We start from the raw sequence: 26,268 nt of genomic DNA on the forward strand, positions 1-26,268 counted from the left end.
AGAAAAAGATCTATCCTGGAAAACGTTTTGTGGCGTGGGGAAAAATATGTGAATTCTCTAGATAAAGAGTTTAGGCAGCAAAATGTGTCATATAAATTTTGTTTATGGAGCCAGGGGGTCAATGTGGGTGCTGTTCTACTACAGGCCGTGGAATCAATAGATTTGTCTGGGATGATGTTGAAATCTCCATAAATCAGTAATTTCCCCTGTCGATTATTTTCTATTTTTTTATAAATTTTGTTCAAAAAAGATATTTGTGCATTGTTGGGAGTGTAAATATTTACTGAAGTAATCATTTGTCCAGATAGATTTCCCACCAAAATGATAAATCTACCATGTGGGTCTAAAAACTGTTTATGAAATACAAAATCCGTATTTTCTCTGAAAGCAATGAGAACTCCAGCTTTCTTCTTTTTTGTATTTACTAAAAAAATCTGCGGAAATTTTTTGTTAGAAAACTTTGGACCTGTTGATTCTGTAAAATGGGTCTCTTGTACACATAGTATATCGGCATTAGTCTCCCTCGCTTCTCTCCAAATCCTTGCTCTTTTAAAAGGTGAATTTAGGCCCTTAGCATTTTGTGAAAGAATTATGACTGTCATTTTACATAATGCAAATATTTGCTAGTAATCTGAGTTAGTGGAATAGCGACAAAATTTCTAAGGTCAACATATATAACAAATAGCAGATACTTAATAGCTTGTTCTTCTTCTGTTGTCTCCGCTGTTAGACGAAGGTGCTCTTTATACCTGCAGAACCAAAACAAAAACAAAAAGAGAACAACAAAAGGACAACATCGAACAAGTAGCAGAGCAGGTTTTAACACCTGTATGTTCTTGAATGGGGAAAGAAAAGTTCGCCTGAAGTTTCTTCAGCCTATTTTTTTCTGTTGGTTTAAAGAAATACCAGCAGCAGTTAATTTGGCTATATATTGGTTAAGCATTGTAGATCTTAGGTTTGATCGTCAGGAGAGGTGCGAAACGCACGAGATGTTAGGCTTTGCTTCTTTTTTTGATGTGACGTTTTTGTGTTCGTTGGCTTCTCAACCATCTGGATTCCCCATTTTTGTAACAGGGATTCTCCCATTTTTGGTGATGAGATTACATGGAGCGAGTTATCTTTATGGACTAGTAGTTTGGTGGGAAATCCCCACCTATAAGAAATGTTCATTTCTCTTAGTGTAGTAGTAATTTTCGCAAAGGTCTTTCGGCTTTGAACAGTGAATGCAGAAAGGTCTGCAAATAGGTGAACCTCAGAGTATGGGCTAGGTAGAGTGTTTGTTTGATTTTCTTGCTGTATACATGAGTGCCTCCTTAATGTGGAAGAAATGCACTCTCGCTATAACATCGCGTGGAATCGCATCAGATAGAAATTTCGGTTTAGGCAGTCTATGAATTCTATCAATTATGCGTTCATTTTCAGAGGTATTTGGCAGGAGAGTCTCTATAAGTTTAGAGAGATAATCTTTTAGCTCAGATTGTCCAATATTTTCTGGAACACCTCTAAGTTTGATATTATTCCTCCTATTTCTATCCTCCAAATCCGCTAGTTTATGTTTAATAGATGTTACTTCTTCCTCCAAAGCATAGTGCGCATCAATTAGGTTGTTATGCGAGGTTGTGAATTCTGCCATTTTGCTTTCAATATGTTCAGTACGGTCGCCTATTTCTAGGAGCGATTGGCGGAATGAGGAGGACAGTTGTTTCATGTCATTTTGCAGCGTGTCTCTGAACGCTATAATCATATTCTTTATAAAGTCCTCTGAAGCAGGGGTATTGGATGTGGGGACATTATCAAATCTTCTTCTTCTTCAGAACTTAGTTGTGAAGAATGAGTTGTGGATAGTCTGGGTTTTTGTTTTTCTGGGCTATTGGATGGTGATTGAAGCAGAGGCGAGTTACTAGAAAATAGAGTAGCAGCCATTTTGTGTCTCCCTGAGTCTCCTACAGGCATCATTGTGGAGTTTTTATCCCTGTGTAAATTCTCTCCCTCCTCTCCTGTCACCCACAGCGCTGTTTTCCTCAAGGATTTTATAACCTTTTGGTTGCTTTATTTAAGCCGTTTGTTCAGCTTCCCTGAGGAGTTGAAGGAGGTGGGGGGGGGGGGTTGGGGAGAGCCTAGACGCCATGATTGGAAAGCTCCTGGTCAGTTCAGTGTCCCCCCCACTCCTCGTGCTTACCGCTTCTCTCGTCGGGCTCCTCTGCACTGACGGCTGCTGTATGGAGTTGCTTGCGGCCAGCGCTCCGGTCTCTGCAGCCGCTGTATCAGGTATCACCTCCGTCCTTCTTGCAGGTGCTGTGACAGTGGGAGATGACATGTTCCCAGAATGAGCGGTCCGCTCTCGGTCTTCAGGGCGCATCGGTAAGGAGTCCGATACCCTCTGCGGCGGTGCTTTGAAAACTTTTTTCTTTTAGGCATGATGCCTAGGAGGCTTGTAAGGTAGGGATTTGTGGATTTTATGCTGCTGGATGATTTTAAAGGTAGCTTTTTAGGCTAAAGAGAGACGGAGCTCAATCCGAGATGTCTGTCTTCTCTCTGTCAGGCCACGCCCCCAAACTGCTTCTTTTTGATACATGCCGCTTTCTAAAAATATAGCCTCTCTTATCTTTGCTACCAAATCTCCTGCTTTTGTAAGGGGCAGGCTGCAAAATCTATTTGACCACGAAGGATGAAGTGCTGCATCATACGGCATTTCTTCCACAACCACCCAATCTAAGCCCAAATGAAACTATTTGGGTTGAGTTTGACCGCAGGGTGAAGAAATAGCAGCCGACAACTGCTATGCACCCCTGGAACTCCTTCAAGTCTGTTGAAAAGCTATTCAAGGTGATTAACTCATGAAGCTGAATAAGAGAATGCAAGAGTTAATAAAGACATCCTTACTGCAAAAGGTAGCTACTTTGAAGAATCTAAAAAATAAAACATGTTCAGATTTGTTTAATTTCTATTTTGCTTACTACTTAATATAGTTTTCGTGAATCTACAATAAAAAAAATAAACAAGAAAAGGCATGGAATGAAAAAGTATGTCCAAACTTTTGACTGGTACTACATCAAGACAACTTCACAACGGGATTGGTCCCTAAAAGGCCGATCTTTGAAATGTTCCTCAAAATTTGAAGAACCATTGCTAAACTTAAAAGCCTTCTCAAATCCTGAAAAAATAAAATAAAAGGATAATTTAAAAATGATGCCAAAATAAAGTAGATATATAGAAAATTTTATTCATTAACTATTTTGTGTGTTATGGCTTTCTCAAGCAGAACATGACAAGTTTTAAATTGCAATTTAAAAAAAAAATTTCTCTTAATTTCAGATTTTTTAATAAATAAACACTATATATAGGACAAATATCACCGAGGGAACCACTAGTATTAAAATTTAACTTTTATTCGAAAATAAATTAAAATGCGTGAAGGCCTCGTTTTTTATTTTTATAATTAAACCTCTATTAAATTTGTGTGGTGTTCTCAATTGGGTTCATCAATTGCTTGTATATATATATATATATATATATATATATATATATCTCATCTAGGAGATTCTTTTATGATCAAGAGGGTATCTATCACTATTTAGAAGGTAACTAATAGCGTTTAACACTAATAGTGCCAATTAATGTCAGTGATACGTTATACCCCCAAGTCTGTCTCCTATTACAAGCAGAGATTGTTTTTCTAAAGAATCTGGTGATAAGATTTACATCCACTTAGTCACCATGTTAGATTTGGCTCATTGGGATTGCATAACAGATTCTTTTTGTAAGAACCAATTGGACAAATATAAAAATGGAAAAGAATCCAGCATCTGATGTATAGTGCTGAGTATTTTTCCTTGCAGCGGCAATATAAAACGCCGTCAGTGCTCTTTTAGATTTATGCCTTTATATATCAGAGTGATCAAACAAGTGGGTAAGGTGAGATTCCTCTTGATTATACAAGGATATCTCAGTACTTTAACCCCTTATAAGTGTTTGTCACCCACAATATCTGGGACGCATTAGGTTTTGATGGTTACATTTTTCAAGCCCATCAAAGACATATAGATGTCTAATGCTAACCCTAATCCCACTCTGACAGCCCCATCGACGCGTTTCTACAGCCCAGTTGAACACAGCCGTCAGGCTGTATGTGTCTGCACCTTAGACAAACCATCCTGATGACACAGTTATAAGAATTGAACTGTAGAAACGTGTCGATGGGGCTGTCAGAGTGGGATTAGGGTTAGCATTAGACATCTATATATCTTTGATGGGCTTGAAAAATTTAACCATCAAAACCTAATGCATCCCAGATATTGGTTCTTACAAAAAGAATCTGTTATGCAATCCCAATGAGCCAAATCTAACATGGTGACTAAGTGGATGTAAATCTTATCACCAGATTCTTTAGAAAAACAATCTATGCTTGTAATAGGAGACAGACTTGGGGGTATAACGTATCACTGACATTAATTGGCACTATTAGTGTTAAACGCTATTAGTTACCTTCTAAATAGTGATAGATACCCTCTTGATCATAAAAGAATCTCCTAGATGAGATATATATATATATATACATATATATATATATATATATATATATATATATATATATATATACAAGCAATTGATGAAACCAATTGAGAACACCACACAAATTTAATAGAGGTTTTATTATAAAAATAAAAAAACGAGGCCTTCACGCATTTTAATTTATTTTCGAATAAAAGTTAAATTTTAATACTAGTGGTTCCCTCGGTGATATTTGTCCTAGAATCCATTTTGGGAATTATTCTGTCACGGTGACAAAACACTATATATAGACTAAAATGTACCACTAATAAAGTATAAAGTGTCATGAAAAAACAATCTCAGAGTCACTACAATAAATAAAAACATTCCAAAGTTAATATCACATAAAGTAATACTGTATATCACATTTAAAAAAGGTGAGGAAGGTCAAAACTAGCTGTGGTGGCAAAAAATACCCTAAACCAGTTTATAATATTAACTCCTTTTTCTTTAGTTTTAATTAGTATATATTTTTTTCTATTTTCTGTTATGTAACCCTATAGTCAGGCATATGTGGTATATTTCCATACCATACAGCACTTGTAACTATCCACTTCTTTTAATTTACCAGATCACACTGTTATAAAGTCCTTGCTTTATAGCTTTCTTAATGTCCTTATTTCTCAGACTATATATAATGGGGTTAATTAAGGGAGTAAATACAGTATATAGCAGTGATAGAACTTTACTTATGGAGAGTGTTAGACCCTTTGATGGAACAACATAAACACTGAACATAGTCCAGTAGAATATTGAAACCACAATGAGGTGGGAGCTACAAGTGGAGAAGGCTTTCTGCCTACCAGTACTGGATGGGATTCTTAAAATTGCTAAAACAATATAAGAGTAAGAAGCTACAATGATTGTGGTTGGGAATATTACAATTGGAATGCCCATAAAATAAATCTCCAAATGGATAACAAAGGTGTCTGAACAGGCCAGATCTAGTAAGGGGACAATGTCACAGAATAAATGGTCAATAATATTGGGTCCACAAAAAATTAGCTTTGCAGTTTTTATAATATAAATCAAAATAATAGAAAATCCAAGCAACCAACAGGTTATAGTCAGAATCACACAATGTCCACTTGTCATTATTGTGGAGTAATGAAGGGGATTGCAGATGGCCACATATCTGTCATAAGCCATCACCGTAAGAAGAAAACATTCAAATGCTTCAGAGGCACATAAAAAATATAACTGAGTAATACAGCTAATAAATGTAATAGTCGCCCCATTGTTCAGCAGGATGTGGAGCATGTTGGGGACAATATCAGTGATCACCAAAATGTCACCAAAAGACAGTTGTGAGATGAAGAAGTACATTGGAGTGTGGAGGGTCTTGCTGGTGGACACCAGGGTGATGATCAGGAGATTCCCACATATTGTCCCGCAGTAAACCACCAGGAAAAGAAGGAACAGCGAATATCTTAAATATTGGCTGATTTGAAATCCTAAAAGGAAAAACTCAGTGATGGAAGTTAGATTGTTCTCCTGTGTGTAGAATGAATAATAGTTACACTACAATAAACCAAAAACAGCGAAATACAAAAGTTGGAGAGTTACAAATTCATTCTCTAGTCATAACTAAATCAATGTATTTTACTAAATGCAGCATATTGTTATCTACTTTACATTTTTAAATAAACAAATTACGAAGTAGTTGAACTCTCTAAAATTCCATGTTTTTGGATAATTTTGCATATATAGTAGAAAATTGAAATAGTAGTCTAAAAGAGTGAAAAACATTAAAAATCACTTAATGTCAATTATCAAACATTATCATCTGAAATTCAAATTTCTAATTAGACAATAATAAGAAAACTTTTGTCTATTTTTCAAATAATTTTTTTTCAAGAAAATTAGAGATGAATCTAAGAATGTTTCCTTATGTATTATTACTTAACGATTACTTACAATACTTACATCAGATATTTCTTTCTTCTTGATATTCATTTTCAAATATATGTATTCATTTTTGGGAATCCTAGTTCATTTCTGGAAAACATGTCCCAAATAGATAACATCACAGTTATGTTTTGTCATCCATAAAAACATGAAGATGAAACATAATTGGCTTAAATCTAGATATTTATATACTAAAGGGAAGGCAAGGTGTTAGATAAAACAAGTCTTGGGGGATCTTTTCTTATTGTCTCATGAGTCCCGTTTTTTTTAAGCAAATAAAGAATATGAATATGAAACTATATTTAACAGTTTGTTTTCAGGAATATCCAAATCTAAGGATTTGGTTTAAAAATTGTACAAATAATAACATCTAAAATGTAACTTTGGTTCAAAGAGTAAAACTTTTGCATATCAAATGTTATTTTTAGTGAAATGAGTATTTTTATTCTTCAATTTAACCATTTTATATTTGTATTGTTTTATTTCCTATATAACAGGGATGCAAAGTTTGGAGCCTGCAATACCATTTTATGTTCTCCCCACCATTGAGACACAGATATGGATCAAAAATAGGGATAGACAAATACTAATGGAGCAGCATGTAATGTAGTAGTGCACTGTGAGGCCTTAGTCAGACGGGCGTTTTTTCGTGCGATTTGCGCATGCGCATGCGTCCAGCGATTTTATAAAACCATTGCTTTGCAATGGTATCGGACACATGAGCGCTTTTTATGCGCTCGTCCGATAAATTATAGAACAGAAATCGCAGATCGCACCTATCTGCGATCTGCGATTCCTGTTCTCTTCTCTATATGCGCTCAATGGGGCCGGCGGCAGCAGCGCCGACCCCATTGAGAACATATAGAAGACAAATCATTCTTCTCTGCCACAGCTGTAACAGCTGTGACAGAGAAGAACGATGTTTGCCCATACAGCCGGCTCCATTGAAAGAAATGGGCTGCCGGACAGCGCTGGATGAATTGTCGGGAAGGGCTTAAATATATAAGCCCTTCCCTGCAATTCATCCAGAAATGTGTTAAAATAAAAAAAATATATATACTCACCTTGTCCCGGCAGCCGATGTTCAGCGCGGCCGGCCTGCAGTGGGTGTGACTCAAATCTGCCCCTGATTGGCTCAGCCTGAGCCAATCAGAGGCAGGTCTCACTCACACCCATTCATTAATTCATGAATGGATGAATGGGTGTGAGTGAGACCTGCCTCTGATTGGCTCAGCGCTGAGCCAATCAGGGGGCAGGTCTGACTCACACCCCCTTCACACCCACTGCAGGCCGGCCGCTCTGAACTCCGGCTGCCGAGACAAGGTGAGTATATATATATATATTTTTTTTATTTTAACACATTTCTGGATGAATTGCAGGGCAGGGCTTATATATTTAAGCCCTTCCCGACAATTCATCCCACACTCGCCCGCAGCGCATTGCTTTCAATGGAGCTGGCTGTATTGCCGGCTCCATTGAATGCAATGCGCTGAACAGCTCCGGCCCGTTTCTAATGAAACGCGGCTAGGAGCAGATTTTCGGGCGATTTTCGGGCACCGTTCACGCGATTTGCGGATGCGCATCCGTCATGCGATCCGCAAATAACGCGAAAAAAACGCCCGTCTGACTAAGGCCTAATCGTGAATTAACCTGCATGCTTGTTCTCGGATGTTAATAGCCCTTTAAGTTTTATTGTGGTTTAGAGGATTGGTTAATTGTGGCAATGTGTCCCTCTGACAAGAAGAGGTTGCATACCCTGCTATAGATTGTCCTTAATGGATATAATTGCACACTTTCTTCATAGTCATGGAATAGTTGACAGCCACATCAATGGCGTATTGACGTATCCACAAATTTGCTAGATGTTCCTATATGTCATCCTCATTTATATCACAAAATTTAAGAAAACTGTTAGGTTGTGCTGTTGGGACCTGTAGTTTTATGAGCCAGCTAATAACCTCTGGTCAGGTACCAGCTTCTCTGATTAGAGGATGCTGTTCATTTTACTCCTTCTATTTTATTCCCACACAGAACTGGGTGTTATGCATGCTAGTCTGAAGTGTTTCTCTCACCTTCCCTGAGGGCGGTCTGAAACCTAATTCCCCCGTCTGCATCCTTTGTGAATCCTCACTCCCTTCCCCTTTGACAAGTGCGGCCTGCAGATGTCTGATGTCACAGACTCTGTAGGTCAGCAAGGTGGTTGACTGTCTTTCCCCTTGGTATGAGGACTGTTGGACTAGCTATGTTTTTTATATGTATGCATGTAAGTTCAGAGTGGGATTCCTGTTCAGTGTGGGATGCATTACCATTATCTGGTATGTTAGTTTGAACAGTGGCTCTACGCGTTTCACCACCTGTCTTGTGGATCTTCATGAGATATGGATGCGGGGGTTAAGGCCGACTTAGATAATCAAAAGATTGTGGTCTGAGTCACCAAACCATAAAATGTTATGGGCGCAGCAACATTTATGAAGGGGTGGGGAACAATCTCTTTGTAAGATATATATAGATTTCTAGTCTGACAGCGATATCCACTGTCACCAGACGGACTATATACTCTTTAAATCCCTACCACCCCAGCGACCAAACCAGTTCCCCATATGAGTATAGTGACAGCTGATCACTATTGAGTGTTGGTCCCTGACCTATTTTCTCGTAGGGTGACTGCATAAATGTTGCTGCACCCATAACATTTTATGGTTTGGTGACATAGATCTCAATCTTTTGATTATCTCAGTCGGCCTTATCCCACACATCCATATCTCCTGACGATCCGCCACACAGGCGGTGAAACACGTAGAGCCTATAGCAATGCTCATTTGTCGACAATAATTAACCCCAATGCATTTCTATTCAGACCCTCTGCTCCTTATCTATTACACGCGGGATACTGATGTGCATTTGGTCTTCCTCTCATATCGCCATCTTTAGCCCTTGATGGGATTCTACTGGAGAGCTGTGTCTCTCCTAGTTTTTCTTAGTCTAAGTCTGTTTTTGTGTGTTTTTCACACAAATCTCTGTGTGCGGTGAATTAAGCCACAGTTGTCAGTGCTGTACAGTGGGGTAATTTATTTGGGCCTTGCTCTATTCTTAATCTGCCATGATGAGGAGTAGAAGTAAGGGTCGAGGACGCGGACGTCCAAGTGAGGGTGTGGGCACAGGCCGAGTTCCTGGGCATGGTGAATCACAGCCGGCTGCTGCAGGATTAGGAGAAAGGCAAGTTTCTGGGCTCCCCAGCTTCATATCACAATTTACAGGTCCACATGGTAGACCTTTATTACAAACAGAGCAGTGCGAGCAGGTCCTGTCTTGGATGACAGAAAACGCCTCCGGCAATATATCGGCCACCCAGTCTTCTACGCAGTCCACTACTCCCGGCCGAGGGACTGCAACTCTGAATCCTCTGGCTGCTCCGCCTTCCCTCCCAGCCTCCTCACTCCATGAAAATGACATATTCTGAGCAGGCAGACTTCCAGGAACTGTTCTTGGGTCCCTTCCATGAGTGGGAAAAAATGGTTCCTCTCTCAACTGAGGAGTTTGTCGTGACTGATACCCAACCTCTGGAAAGTTTCCGGAGTCCGGGTGATGAGGCTGGGGACTTCTGGCAACTGTCTCAAGAGCTTTTTGTGGATGAGGATGATGGGACACAGTTGTCTGTCAGTGAGGTAGTAGTAAGGGCAGTAAGTCCAAGGAAAAAGCACACAGAGGATTCGGAGGACTGACCCCACCTGGTTTGCTAAGCCTACTGAGGACAGGGCTTCAGAGGGGGAGGCAAGTGCAGCAGCAGGACAGGTTGGAAGAGGCAGTGGAGTGGCCAGGGGTAGAGGCAGGGCCAGAGCGAAGAGTCCCCCAACTGTTTCCCAAAGCACCCCCTCGCGGCAAGCCTCTGTGCAGAGGGCTAGGTGTTCAAAGGTCTGGATGTTTTTTAGTGAGAGCGCGGATGACCGATGAACAGTGGTGTGCAACCTGTGTTGCACCAAGATCAGCTGGGGAGCCACCACTACCAACCTCACCACCACCAGCATGCGCAGGCATATGATGGCCAAGCACCCCACAAGGTGGGACGAAGGCCATTCACCGCCTCCGGGTCACATCACTGCCTCTTCCCCTGTGCCCCAACCTGCCACACAGATCTAATCCCCCTCCCAGGACACAGGCACGAGCGCCTCCCGGCCTGCACCAACACTCTCACCTCCACTGTCCTCCACTCTATCCGGCAATGTCTCTCAGCGCAGCATTCAGCTGTCGCTAACACAAGCATTGCAGCAAAAGCCCAAATATGCCGCCACCCACCCGCACGCACAAGCTTTAAACGTGCACATTGCCAAATTTATCAGCCTGGAGATGCTGCCGTACAGGCTTGTGGAAACGGAGGCTTTCAAAAACATGATGGCGGCGCAGTCCCACACTACTCGGTCCCCATTCGCCACTATTTTTCCCGGTGTGCCGTCCCCGCCCTACACCAGCACGTCTCCCGCAACATAAATTGTGCCCTCACCAATGCAGTTACTGGGAGGGTCCACTTAACCACGGACACGTGGACAAGTACTGGCGGGCAGGGCCACTATATCTCCCTGACGGCACATTGGGTGAACTTGGTGGAGGCTGGGACCGAGTCAGAGCCTGGGACCGCTCATGTCCGACCCACACCCAAAATAGCGGGTCCTACCTCGGTGCTGGTATCTGCGGCGTTTTATGCCACCTCCTCCAAACCCTCCCCCTCCTCCTCCTCTGCCACATCTACGTCTCAATTAAGAAGTGTGAGCACGTCGCCAGCGGTCGGTAGTGCGCGGTGTGGCAGCACAGCGGTGGGCAAGCGTCAGCAAGCCATGCTGAAACTAATTAGTTTAGGTGACAAGAGGCATACGGCCCCCGAGCTGCTGCAGGGTCTGACAGAGCAGACCGACCTCTGGCTTTTGCCGCTGAGCCTCCAACTGGGCATGGTCGTGTGTGGCAACGGCCGTAACCTGGTGGCAGCTCTGCAACTCGGCAGCCTCACACACTTGTCATGCCTGGCTCACGTCTTCAATCTGGTCGTTCAGCAGTTTCTGAAAAACTACCCCCACTTGTCTGACCTGCGCCGCGTCAGCGCACATTTGCGTACTGCTACCCTGGCACACATGGCTGACTTCATGTTAGGCTGCCTTTCCCGTGACACTCGTGTTAGACCCATTCGTGCCATCACGGATTACTGGGTGTACAGCCTTCTCGACCCATGGTATAAGGAGAACCTTTCCACTCTTATTTCCGAAGAGGAAAGGGGTAAGAGAGTGATGCAATACCACAGGGCCCTGGTGGAAAAAGTGATGCTAAAATTCCCATCTGACAGCGCAAGCGGCAGAAGACGCAGTTTAGAGGGCCAAGTAGCAGGGAAGGAGCGGGGATCAGGCAGCATGTCTAGCGCAGGCAGGGGAACACTCTCCAAGGCCTTTAACAACTTTATGGCTCCATAGCATGACTGTGTCAACACTCCCCAGTCAAGGCTGAGTCGGAGGGAGCACTGTAAAAAGATGGTGAGGTAGTACGTAGCTGATCGTACCACCGTCCTCCGTGATGCCTCTGCTCCATACAACTATTGGGTGTCAAAGCTGGACACGTGGCACGAACTTGCGCTGTATGCCCTGGAGGTGCTTGCCGGCCCTGCCGCTAGCGTCTTGTGAGATGTTTAGTGCAGCTGGGGGAATCATCACGGATAAGCGTACCCGCCTGTCAACTGCCAATGCCGACATGCTTACTCTCATAAAGATGAACAAAGGATTTCCCTAGACTTCTCTTCTCCAGCGAAGGAAAATTATTACTCCTCCTCCTTCTACTCCTCCTCCTAAAACAGCATGTCATCACGCTGAACTGCCACCTTTTCTGCCGCCCAAAAGGCTCTGTTTAAAAGTGTTTTACAATTTTTCAAAGTTTTAAAAATATCGATACTTTAACAGACACCAATTTCTTTCACAGGGCTGCCTCCAGGCTCTGTTACAAATTAAGCAACAGCGAGCTGTATCTTTAAAAAGTGTTTATGGGTTTCACCTGCCCTTGCAGTTGAGCAATTTTTCAGGGGGGCACTGTACTCTTGGCACACCAATTTTTCTGGCCCTCGTCTATACTGTTATCTAACTAATTTTTCCGGCCTTCGCCTACACTCACGGTAACCAAATTTGTTTCAGGGGTTCGCCTATACTCTTGGTACACCAATGTGTCAGGGGTTCGCCTATACTCTTGCTACAGAAATGTTACACGGGTCTGCCTTTACTTTTGCTACTGAAATGTTACAGGGGTCAGCCTATACTTTTGCTACAGAAATGTTACTGGGGTCCGCCTGTAATTTTGCTACAGAAATGTTACTGGGGTCCGCCTATACTCTTGCTATAGAAATGTTACAGGGGTCTGCCTATACTTTTGCTACAGAAATTTTACTGGGGTCCGTCTATGCAATTTCAACTGAATGGTTTGAGGGGTTACGTTTTACTTTTGCAACAGAAATGTTACTTGAGGGCCGCCTATACTCTTGCTACAGAAATGTTACTGGGGTCAGTCTATACTCTTGCTACAGAAATGTTACTGGGGTCTGCCTATACCTTTTCTACTGAATGGTTTGAGGGGTTTGCCTATACTCTTGCTACGGAAATCTTACTGGGGTCCGCCTATACTCTTGCTACAGAAATGTTACAGGGGTCTGCCCATACCTTTGCTACAGAAATATTACTGGGGTCCGCTTATGTAGTTTCTACTGAATGGTTTGAGGGCTTCACCTATACTTTTGCTATTGAAATGTTACTGGGGTCCATCTATAGTCTTGCTACAGAAATGTTACTGGGGTCCGCCTATAGTCTTGCTACTGAAATCTTACTGGGGTCTGCCTCTACTTTTGCTACAGAAATGTTATTGGGGTCAGCCTATGCAGTTTCAACTTAAAGGTTTGAGGGCTTCACCTATACTTTTGCTACGGAAATGTTACAGGGGTCTGCCCATACCTTTGCTACAGAAATTTTACTGGAGTCCGCTTATGCAGTTTCTACTGAATAGTTTGAGGAATTCACCTTTACTATTGCTATGGAAATGTTACTGGGGTCCGCCATACTCTTGCTACAGAAATGTTACAGGGGTCTGCCTATACCTTTGCTACAGAAATGTTACTGGGGTCCGCCTATGCAGTCTCTACTGAATGGTTTGAGGGTTTCGCCTATACTTTTTTTACCAAAATGTTACTGGGTTCCGCCTATACTCTTGGTACACCAATATTTCAGGGGTTCGCCTTCACTCTTGCTACAAAAATGTTACAAGGGTCTGCCTATACTTTTGCTTCAGAAATGTTACTGGGGTCTGCCTTTGCTGTGGGTACACAAAGACTTCCCATTGTGGTGTTTTATCTATCTGGCACAAATACACTGACTGACTTGGGCAGAAATGTGGGCCAAGGCCCAGGTCCTTTGCGGGGTGAAACTCTGCCATGTTTGGGCACTTCGATTTCTTCCTGTGTAATACCATCTTTGTGGACCGACATAGGTGAGCCCAAGGAACTCAAAGACTTCCCATTGCGGTATTGAGCTATCTGACACCTACACAAAATGAAGTGTGTGGGGACCCATGGATTTCCCATAGCTATTTAAATCCCGGCACCTTGGGTCACACAAGTTGGAGGCTGGGACCGAGCCTGACCCTGGGCCCGTTCACAAACTTCCCACACAGAGTATTATGGCCTTATTATGCCACCTCATCCTCCTGCTTGGGGTCTGGGGATCAGCGCTGGGCAACCACAGTTATCTGAAACTTAGGTTTGGGCCAAACAAAAGGAGTGTTACTGCGTTAATGGAACGTTCATAGCTGCACAAGCATCCGAGTCCGCTTTATACCCACGATTAATGAGGGTGTGAGCCAAAGCCAAGGTCATTGGCAGGGTGAAACAGCCATGTTTGAGCGCTCTGATTTCTTTTTGTTTAATACCATCTTTAAGTTCCTTGGGCTAGCCTATGCTGTGGGTGCACAAAGACTTCCCATTGCGGTGTTTTATCTTTCTGGCACAAATACACTGACTGACTAGGTTTGAAATGTGGACCGAGGTCCTTAGTGGGGTAAAAATCTGCCATAGGCAAGCCCAAAGAACTCGAAGACTTCCCATTGCGGTGTTGAGCTATCTGACACCTACACAGAAAGAATTGTGTGGAGACACATGGATTTCCCATTGCTATGTAACTCGCGGCACTTTGGGTCACACAAGGTGGAGGCTGGGACCGAGCCTGACCCTGGGCCCGCTCACGTGCTTCCCACACACAGTATTGCTGCATTGTGAAGATGTGTAGAAGTGTTGGCACCTGAGTCCCCTTATGCCCATGTTTGCGGCTCCTGACAATTTTGTGACGGAGGTGGCACTGGATTGGAATGATGATCGTACGTCAATTTATTATCAATTCTCAACATCATTGTGGGCTATGGCTCACACTTTGGAAGAGGGTCTCTGCCTGGCCCTTCCAACCCTCTGCAGTGTGTGCCTCCGGTTCCTCCTCATCCAGTACGCACTTATAAATACACATGAGGGTGGTGTGGCTATGAAGCAAGTGTGTGGCATGAGGGCAGCTGAACTCTGCACAGGGTAACTTTTGTGTGCGCTGTGAACGCAGGGTCCTGCAGGGGGGTTGGACAGCAATGCCAGCATGTATCCCAGGAGAAGAAGCAGCAGTGTCACCCACAGGCAGTGATTGTCAATGGTTGCAGGTAGTGTGGTGCTTAGCTAAGATGGGCCAGCACGTGTGCCTTGCTAATGAGGGTTTGTCTGAAATAAATTGTTAGGGGGGTGACCACCAGACTCTTGCACCCATTTTGGCTTCATAGTGGAACCTGGGAGCCTCAGATGCAGCAATGCATGCTTTCCCTGCCCTTCCCTATCCGTTTATGTGGTGTTTCCATGACTTTCTGATGTTTTCTGGTGTTTGACAAGTCATCAGCTATGCGGAGCTCGGTCCCTTACAAAAATGCTCGAGTCCCCCATTGACTTCAATGGGGTTCGTTACTCGAAACGAACTCTCAAGGATTAAGAAAAGTTTGACTTGAGCAACGAGCACCCGAACATTTTGGTGCTCGCTCATTTCTACTCAGGTGTGCTTCAACTCAACATATCTTGAGATATAAACATAAAAAACATACAATAGATGCCATTCATCTGCTGTCTGTCACCGTAGACTCCTATGTTAAATAAAAATGTTTAACATATATTTTTTGCTGAATGGCTTTAATGCCTCAAATTGATGTTATCTGTCTGCCTTCCATTTCTCTTAGGCTCATATTTTAAAATAACATATTTTTTACTGGATAGCTAGAGATTACTTCTATTTTGTACCTTGAAGAACTTGTAGTACTTAACAGAATTCAAGGAAAGTTAAGAGAGAACAAATCTGTAACTAGGAGGTGTAGAGGAAGGGTAGTACCAAAGATGGGAGGTGGCACAGGAACAGGAGACACACACACTGCTGAGGGTTGAAATTGTGGGCGATATCCCACTATGCTAATGATAATTAATGATAAATTACCATATGATCAGAAGTGCAATCCCATGCCACCTCGATCACAATATTGTCTGGAGCCACAAATGCAGCCCAAAAGGGGGCTCAGATGCCAGTACTTCTACCCATCTCCACAATACAGCAACAAATTCTAAAACCAAAGATTGATTTGAAGCAGGAGGTGTCACAGAAGTACCTACCACAGGTCCATAGTGACACTGTGAACGTCCCATTAAATCAGTTACACTTCCTGTGAACGCTCCAATCCAGTATCTCCGAAAACTGTGGTAAAACACAATTTAACAACGCATTCTACTACTAAAGATTGGTTTGAAGCAGGAGGTGTCACAAAAGTTGCCACCACAGGTCTACAGTGAAACTCTCAATGTCTCATGAAATCAGTTACACTTCCTTTGATCGCTACAAGGACAGTATAAACAGTGAAGAAATTTGAGTGGCCAAAGCAAAACAATTAATTCTGTCTAGGTGTCAGATAGCGGGCCACTGTGCTGGGAAACATTTGTGGACTCTGTGGGCGTATCATGCCAGAACCAGCCCGTTTGCTGGACTGTAGTGGTGAACCCCTTCAAGATTAGAAGCGAGAACCTGGAGGCGGCCATCCGAAAAAAAAAAAAAAATTGACAGAGGCTTGAGGCAGCCCTGCTAGAAAAATAGCCTATGGGGCCCTCTGAAGAATTGGCTGTTCAGCATGCTGACAGGCAGATTTAGGTGGAGGATCAGAGAAGGATAGACCAAGCTACTTCTATCAACAGGACACACACACTTGGGCCTATTATGCAGATGCTTTCAGCAAAAAACAAATAAAGAATGAAAAATGAGCAGAGTTGTTAGTTCCTATATAGTCTGTGTACACCAGTAGCATTATACTGTATAGAACCAGTAACACTATGCAGTATACAGCCGGGATGCATGTGAATGCTTTGTGCGCACTACTGGTCGCAGGCAGTCAAACTGATGAAGCACAAAAGTGGAGTTGTTGTCCTATAAAGGAGTTCTGGGTTCCAATTATTCCATTCCCATGCCACCTCTGTCACAAAATTTCATGAGCCACAAACGTGGCCCAAAAGGGGACTCAGATGCCAGTACTTCTACACAACTCCACAATTCAACAACCCATTCTACAACAAAACATTTTTTTACCCAGAGTGCAGGTGAACCACAGAAACATTTGTTTACCAAGAGTATAGGCGAACCCCTGAAACATTTGTGTTCCAAGGGTATAGGCGACATTCTTCAGCGCTGTTATCTGTCTTCTAGTAAAAGAGGGAGACAGAACCTTGACTGCATAAATAAGCGGGGGTTTAATACTGGTGAACGTCTATTAACCAGTTCCCTGCCATAGACAGTCAGCCTTTTCTTTATATTTACATAGTTTGTCTCCATATTTTTAATCGGATTTAATAAAAGTTAGTTTTTAGATTCTTTTTCTGTGACAGACCAGAAACATTTGTATACCAAGAGTATAGGCGAACCCTGTAAAAAATTGTGTACTAAGAGTATAGGCAAACCCCTGAAACATTTGTGTACTAAGAGTATAGGCGAACCCTGTAAAAAATTGTGTACTAAGAGTATAGGCAAACCCCTGAAACATTTGTGTACCGAGAGTATAGGCGAACCCCTGAAAAATGCATTTACTAAGAGAATAGGCGACCCCCTGAACAATTTGTTTACTAAGAGTATAGGTGTACCCCTGAAAAATTTGTTTAAGCAGACTGCAGTTGAAATCCAGAATTTTTTTTAATTTAAATACAGCTGGTACTTGCTTAATTGCTAACAGAGCCTGGAGGCAGCCCTCGGAAGAATTGGCTGTTCTGCGTGCTGACATGCTGGTTTAGGAGGAGGAGGAAGATCAAAGAAGGATAGACCAAGCTACTTCCACTCTTTTTTGGGGTGATAGAGGGTACATGGTTTTCCTGTTCCAGCTTAAGGAATTTTTATGTTCTGCTGCTTTCCACTGATGGAAAAGAGAAGTCTGGGGAAATCCAGGCTTTGTTCATCTTATGAGTGTAAGCCTGTCGGCACTGTCGGTTGACAGGTGGGTATGCTTATCTGTGATAATCCCCCAGCACCACTAAACACCCTATCTGATAACACGCTATCGGCTGGGCAGGCCTGCACCTCCAAGGCGTACAGCGCAAGTTTGGGCCACATGTCCAGCTTTGACACCCAATAGTTGTATGGAGCAGAGGGATCACATAGGACGTTAATATAGTCGTTTATGTACTCCCTCACCATCTTTTTACAGTGTTCCCTCCTACTCAGCCTAGACTGGGGAGTGGTGACACAATCTGGCTGGGGAGCCATAAAACTGGCAAAGACCTTGGAGAGTGTTCCCCTGCCAGTGCTAGACATGCTGCCTGTTCCCCGCATCTCCCCTGCTAGTTGGCCCACTGAAGTACGTCTCCTACCACTAGCGTTGTCAGAAGGAAACTTTAACATCAGCTTTTCCAGCAGGGCCTTGTGGTATTGCATTCCTCTCACACTCCTTTCCTCTTCGGGAATGAGAATGGAAAAGTTCTCCTTATACCATGGGTCGAGAAGGGTGAACAAACCAAGTATTCCGTGTTGGCCAGAATGTGTCTAACACGAGGGTCACAGGAAAGGCTGCTTAACATGAAGTCAGCCATGTGCGCCAGAGTCCCAGTACGCAACGCATTGCTGTTCTCACTAGGAGGATGACTATCAGTCTCCTCCTTCTCCTCCTCCTCTTCAGCCCATACACGCTGAACAGATCCTCTGCAGTGTGGGCAGCAGTCTCTTCTCCCTCCTCCTCCTCCTTCAATACGCGCTGAGAAACACTCCGCCAGCCATGTTGCAGCTGGTATTCAACAATGGCTCTATGCTGCTCGTAAAGCCGGGCCAACATGTGCAGCGTTGAATTCCAGCATGTGGGTACGTCGCACAACAGTTGGTGCACTGGCAGCTGGAAGCGATGTTGCATTGTCATGAGGGTGGCAGCATCTGTGGGGGACTTTCTGAAATGTGGGCACATGCGACACACCTTGCTGAGCAGGTCAGACAAATAGGGGTAGTTTTTACGAAAGCGCTTAACAACCACATTGAACACATGGGCCAGTGTGTTAGTCTGCCAAGCTGCAGAGCCGCCACCAGGTTACGCCCATTGTCACACACGACCATGCCTGGATAGAGGTTCAGCGGCGAAAGCCACAGATTGGTCTGCTCCGTCAAACCCTGTAACAGCTCTTGGGCGGTATGCCTCTTGCCTCCCAAGCTGAGGAGTTTCAGCACGACCTGCTGGCGCTTCCCACGGCAGTGCTGCAGCGCCTCGAGATACTGACTGAAGGCGACGTGCTCACACATGGTAATTGAGAGGTGGAGGAGGTGGAAGAGGAGGGGGTGTTTGGAGAAAGTGGCATAATAGTCTGGAGAAACCATGACCGAAGAAGAACCCGCAATCCTCAGTGTGGGTAGCACGTGAGTGGACCCAGGGTCAGACTCGGTCCCAGCCTCCACAAGGTTAACCCAATGTGCCGTCAGGGACATGTAGTATCCCTGCCAGCCAGCACTTGTCCATGTGTTGGTGGTCAAGTGGACCTTCCCAGTAACCACATTGGTGAGGGCACAGTTTATGTTCCGGGAGACAAGCTAGTGTAGGGCAGGGACGGTGCAGCCGCCATCACCATCAGGTTGCGGAAAGCCTACATTTCTACTAGCCTATATGGCCGCATCTCCAGGCTGAAATATGCACGTTTAGCAAATGCGCATGCGGGTGTGTAACAGAATATTTCCGCTTGCATTCCAATGCTTGGGTTATCGACAGCTGAACGCTTCAGTGGGACACATTGGTGGATGCAGTGGAGGACCATGGAGGTGAGGGTGTATGTGCAGGCGGGAGACACAGCGCTTGTCTTCTGCATCCTCCCCTGGCAGCGCAAGGTGATCGCTCATCTTGAGATATCATCTTGCGCTGTAAATGACACAACGATGATCACTCAAAAGTCGCTTGAGCGACATCTTTTGAGCGATTATCATTGAGTCTAAACCAGCCTATAAGTGGGCCTTCTTTTGTTTTCAGTTACTATCACTGACCTACACCACTGTACACTATTTTGATGAATTTTGAGGAGAAGCATAGTATACCACAGATGTGTGGCTGTATTTTCATGCAATTTCAGAGCTTTGACTTAAATGGAAGTCGGAATTAATTTACTATGATTTTCATGAAATTTGCCCAATACCAACACAAAGTGATTATTCCACTAATCACTCATCATTAGTTATTCACACCTATTGGATGGCAGCATTCCTTCAAATCAATGTACAATTCTTTTAAAAAGTCTTTAAAACAATGATTGGGAATAGGAAACCAAGCCAGAAAACCACACACAAACAGCTATTTCAGGGTGTTCGCCTCTCATCAGAGTGCAGTAGGTTTCTGGCTTAGTTAGTGGGAGGCCTGTGGCGTGGGTCTGAAGGGGTGTCGTCTCTCCTTAAAGAGAGCACCCAGAAGGTGTGTGGAGACACCTATTAGGTGATTGGGTCGGGGGGAGCATCGTGAGAGACTTACAAGGCCATGCATGCTCCTCTGAGTAATATATGCAAATAAGGAAGATGGAAAAATACCTCTGAGGTGCCACCTATTGGATGGCAGCATTCCTTCAAATCAATGTACGACTTGACTTTCCATAGCCCTTCTGGGTGCTCTCTGTGGGGTATGGAGAGATCACATCCCCAACCCACTCACCTACTAGTTGTCCCTACAAACCTTCTGGGTGTTCTCCTTAAGTAGAGACAACAACCCTCCTGACCCTAGTTATTAACAGAAACTCATTTCCTTTGTCTCACTTACATTCTAGCTGTTCAGAGCCTTTCTTTAAGTCCGCACAGGCTGCCACTCCACCTGCTTCTTTCTTTCACTGTAGTGCTACCAAGAGAGGAGGAGGAGCAGCCTGCACTGACTGATAGAATAGTATGCCGAGCAGCTAGAATGTAAGTAAGCCCTGTGCTGCTGGACATTCAAGGAAAGGGGAGGCGATTGTGTCCATGCCCCATAATAGTCACATTGTCTACCCATGTTGGCAGCTCAACACTGGTCCTGTGTTGCTCTCTCATCCACAATACAGCCCCATCAGAGATTGCAATAGATAGCCAAATACACATTCTCAGCTATTTCTAACAGCTGTATTGAAGTGGTAACATGCATGCTCATCCACTACTCTAGTCAAGTTTCTCTACGCTGCAAGATGAAGGGTACAGTCGGGAGGAGAGAAGGACACTACCCGCTTGTTATCGATGGGGGTCTCAGTGGTGAGACATCCCTCACATCAGAGTTTTAGCACCTACTCTGTGGGCAGGTGATAAAATATAATTTTAGGACTGAGGAACTTTACATTACACTCAATGTCAAAAGCAATCCAGCACCTAGTAGGAGTTCTCATCTTGCTCCAAAATGTGGCATACAATTACATCTCAGTCAAATGATTATTTCTTGTGGTGGGATTAGATGAATGGTCTTGCTACCTGAAGCCCTAAAAATAGTTCCACCATTGGCCTATAAAAGGTTCTCAGAGGCTCCTTGTGTGTGGTGACCTCTTCTTCTGCTTGTGTAGAGCTTGTTGACCACTAGATTTCTCTTCAACACAGAGAAGAGATTTCACCCAGCCAACAGAGTTTGAGAGGGGGAGCATTGTTGAAATACCAGAAGCTGAATGTTTGAATTGACAAATTGCCCACCACCTAGGTCATTTTAACTAGATTGTTCGGAAGTGTTGCGACCAGTGGATACTTGAGGGCATACAAGATGACTGGGCTTTGGATGCCCCTGACAGATCATCGGTAAAGAGGATTGTCTGATCATCCGACACAAATGAGCAGCTCTGATTATTTTGTTGTCTGCCATCCAGGCACAGGTGATACTATCATTACAGGCCCTGTGTTTATCCGAACTATTTCCAGGTGCTTAGCTGAAAGAAATTAGGTCTCACAGTGCCTATTATGTGAATTGCTTTTGACACCCATCCACTACTATCACCTCCATTTGCAGTAGTCTGAAAGATGAAACTGGACTTCCATAGAGTAGAACTGGGTTGTCTTCAGCAACTACTCCAGGTTTAGTTTAGGCACTGATGGCCATGATCTCCACGTATGGATACCTTGTGGTGAGCAATCCTGCCTTTGCTGTAGAGCAACACACTGTCCCCACTGCTGGTGTGATGTTCTGGGGGAAGAACCATAGCAGAGGTACAAGGGAAAATGATATCTCAGTGATATTTATGGGACACACTGCAGCCACATGTGTTGTCTCTCATGGCGGCTTCCAATAGGCATTTAGAAACAGGATAATGCTTGGTTGAACACAGCAATGGTGTCACAGGAATGCCTAAACAACATTTTCACACTTTTGTGGCCTGCCGGTCCTTGGATTCATCAACAATAGAACATTTATGGGATTATCTGAGATGCCAATAGCTTTAATAGCTGATGAGTTTGCATAAACTAGAGACTTAGTTGCAGCAAATGTGGACCGATATACCACAGGATACCATATGGATCCTGCATGCCTCTATGCCCGCCTGTATCACATCTTGTATCTAAGCTAGAGGTTGCCCAACAGGGTACTAGAGCCTCCATGCCTACCCGTATCACATCTTGCATCCTAGCTAGAGGTGGCCCAACAGGGTACTAGAGACTCCATTCCCGCGCGTATCGCATCTTGTATCCAAGTTAGAGGCGGTACATCAGGGTACTAGAGCCTCTATGTCCGCCTGTATCACATCTTGTATCCAAGCTAGAGGTGATACAGCAGGGTACTAGAGCCTCCATGCCCGCCCATATCACATCTTGTATCAAAGTAAGAGGTGATACAGCAGGGTACTAGAGCCTCCATGCCTGCTCGTATCACATCTTTCATCCAAACTAGAGGCGGTATAACTGGGAAAGAGTTCAGCTTTCCGCGATAAATGATCACTTTGCTCTGATATTGTAATCACTTACTTATATCAATGTTACAATCACACAGAGAAAGTTTCATTTGATTCTGACAACTTATTTTGAAATGAGAGTAGTTTTCTAACAGCATTTAATTTTCCTTAACTTTTTTTTCTTGAAATAAAAGTTTTACTTTTTTTCTTTTTACTTTACTTTAATCTCTTGACATCAGTTAATCGTCTGGAGCTTTTCTCCTCAGTGATTCATAACACAGGAGACACACGAGGCAATGGCAATGCTTTTCAGAGTGTTTTTTTTCACAGCCTATTCCGTTCATTCGGTTTATCCAGTGTATATATAGATGCAGCTACTATGTGCCTGATCACCTCATAGAGGATCACTGCATTGGAAAGCTGCTACGTTCTATTCTACATCTGATCAATTACTTTATATTTTCTTTAATTTATACATAAGAAACTTTTCATGAAAATAGAAGAATGAAACCTGCATTCCCATCAACACAGAAATGATTTGGCAGGAGAATGGAAAAAGCTGATGCAGAGTAAGTTAATTCCTGTAGATTGTGAGAATATGTCACTCATTTCAGGAACATTGGTTTATTATCAGCATGCGCTCTCATATTTAGTCACATTGAATACATGCTATGAAATAAGCTGATTAATTAAATGTACAAATTCAATTAATAAACATACAAACTGCAATTAACCAAATACAATTAAGTTATGCTTATGCAAAGTACAGGCAAAAAACTGGAAGAAGGAAAGCTTCAATTACTGTTGTCTGCAGCACTTTCGGTTTCCTGCACTAATCATAGATCTAAGCAGCAGGTCCTTCACAATCATCTATTGATCACCTGTCAGTCAACAACAAAAAACATTTTTTTTAAATCCCAGAACACCTGTTTAAGATCAGTAGTGGAGATAAAGATCCATTCCTGATCATCAAGCCAGACACAGTTGTATTCTGGTCAGTATTTTGTGTCAGCATTTGGAGTAAAAACACAGAAGAGATGCAAATCATTCCATTAGAGTTTTTCTCTTTATTTTCCTCTTCTGGTTTTGCCTTACAAATACTGATGCATTATCCAGAGCAGTTCAACCAACGCTCCCGGTCGACCATTTCAGATTTCAATGAAACTTTGCACAAAGATAGACCCTGACTAGAGATGAGCGAGTATACTCGCTAAGGCACTACTCGCTCGAGTAATGTGCCTTAGCCGAGTATCTCCCCACTCGTCCTGAAAGATTCGGGGGCCGCCGCAGCTGACAGGTGAGTTGCGGCGGGGAGCGGGGCAGAGCGGGCGGGAGAGAGGGAGAGAGATCTCCCCTCCGTTCCTCTCCGCTCTCCCCCGCAGCTCCCCGCCCCGCGGCGGCCCCCGAATCTTTCGGAACGAGCGGGGAGATACTCGGCTAAGGCACATTACTCGAGCAAGTAGTACCTTAGCGAGTATACAAGCTCATCCCTAACCCTGACCCTAAACTAAGATAGCCAAAATATTATGCTTCAAAGTGCTTTGGTTCACGAGCTACAGGTCTTAATCTAGGGGGTTGTCATGTGATTACAGCGTGCAACCTGAAAAAAGTGGCGATTTCAATCTATTGCCAAGCCAGTTCCAATGACTCTAGAGCAATGAAACTTCACACTCTAGGAAAACTTTTGGTGCTGAATCCAGCTAAGCTCCTCAGACTGCCCCTCTTATCATCATTCTGCCACCATTGCATGTCAAAGTAGCTGAAAAATTCTATTGCGCAAAAAAACCGTCATATTTTAAGCAGTAATAACTCCTAATCAATGCAATCCAACTCAGGTATGAATTTATCAATGTGTACTCCATAGAAATGGTTCTCATTATTCCCATTATGGACCCAAAAGGATGCATAGCTCTTAAGATACAATGAGTCAAAAATGGCAAAAAAACACTTTTTTGCAAATTTTTCCCTTTTTCAAAGACGAAAATCGGAATGTACTCCATTTTTTTTTTTTTCATTTTTGTTCTATTTGGAAGAGAATTTTTTGCTCTACAAGATTCGATGTTTTTCATTTTGTTCTTAGACCTTCTAGATGGGAAAATATCAATGCCTGTGAAAGTCCTATGCACTCGCGGAGGTCAAATAATAAAATAAGTGTAAGTTTTGCATGGATGTATAATTAGTTTAGAAATCATGAGAAGGTAAATTATTTTTGGAATGAGACAACCTTTTGTGCTCAAGAAACTTATGTGATCAAAAATTGCCTGGCGAGTTCAGGTGAGCCCCAAGCTTTGGCCTAAGATGGTCAGAATATCATTGAGTGTTGCATAATGATTGTGGTATATTCCAGTGATCACTGGGCTTATTTAGCACTCTATCCATATTGGATACTAAGATTATCTAAGGCTAGCATTTGTGTAATAAATAACTAGTGCGCGAGTGCATAGGACTTTGACTGACATTGATATTTTCCCATCTAGAAGGTCTGGGAACAAAATGAAAAACATCGAATCTTGTAGAGCAAAAAATTATCTTCCAAATAGAACAAAAATGAAAAAAAATAAAATAAAAATGGAGTACATTCCGATTTTTGCCTCTGAGAAAAGCTAAAAATTTGCTTAAAAAAGTGTTTTGCCATTTTTGACTCATTGTATCTTAAGAGCTATGCATGCTTTTGGGTCCATAATGTGAATAATGAGAACCATTTCTATGGAGTACACATTGATAAATTCAGAGCTGAGTTGGATTGCATTGATTAGGAGTTATTACTGCTTAAAATATGAGTTTTATTTTGCGCGATAGAATTTTTCAGTTACTTTGACATACAATGGTAGCAGAATGATGATAAGAGGGGCAGTCTGAGGAGCTTAGCTGGATTCAGCACCAAAAGTTTTCCTAGAGTGTGAAGTTTCATTGCTCTAGAGTCATTGGAACTGGCTTGGCAATAGATTCAAATCGCCACTTTTTTTAGGTTGCGCGCTGTAATCACATGACAACCCCCTAGATTAAGACCTGTAGCTCGTGAACCAAAGCACTTTGAAGCCTAATATTCTGGCTATCTTAGTTTAGGGTCAGGGTCTATTTTTGTGCAAAGTTTCATTGAAATCTGAGATGGTCGACTGGGAGCTTTGGTTGAACTGACATGTAATGACCCCTATGTGAATGAGCCTAGCATGTTTGATGGCCGCTGCATACGGAGGTCATGCTGTAAACTTTCCATTTAGGTGTCAATATTAACCTCTTAACGATGCGGCCTTTTTTTTCCCCATTTTCGTCCCCCCCCATCCTTTTAAAAATTGTAACTCCTTCATCTATAAACATGGCTCTATGAGGGCTTGTTTTTTGTGAGACGAGTTGTATTTTTCAATGGTGCTATTTAATGTACCAAATAAGGCACTGAAAAGCTTTTAAAAAATTCT

The 26,268-nt window shown here is 43.1% G+C and overlaps 1 protein-coding gene across 1 annotated transcript in view; it reads right to left on the reverse strand.

Moving 5' to 3' along the window:
• Positions 1-598: 598 nt before the first annotated feature.
• LOC136610347 (olfactory receptor 6B9-like) overlaps positions 599-26,268 on the reverse strand; it is a 77,455-nt gene continuing 51,785 nt past the window's right edge. Inside the window, exons 2-3 of the mRNA XM_066589580.1 lie at positions 5,120-6,072; positions 599-749 (exon numbers count right to left, since the gene is read on the reverse strand). Of these exons, the coding sequence (XP_066445677.1) occupies positions 599-749; positions 5,120-6,072 (1,104 nt within the window). The remainder of the gene's footprint in view (positions 750-5,119; positions 6,073-26,268) is intronic.

Source organism: Eleutherodactylus coqui, chromosome 2 (assembly GCF_035609145.1).
Source record: "Eleutherodactylus coqui strain aEleCoq1 chromosome 2, aEleCoq1.hap1, whole genome shotgun sequence".
Taxonomy (NCBI): domain Eukaryota; kingdom Metazoa; phylum Chordata; class Amphibia; order Anura; family Eleutherodactylidae; genus Eleutherodactylus; species Eleutherodactylus coqui.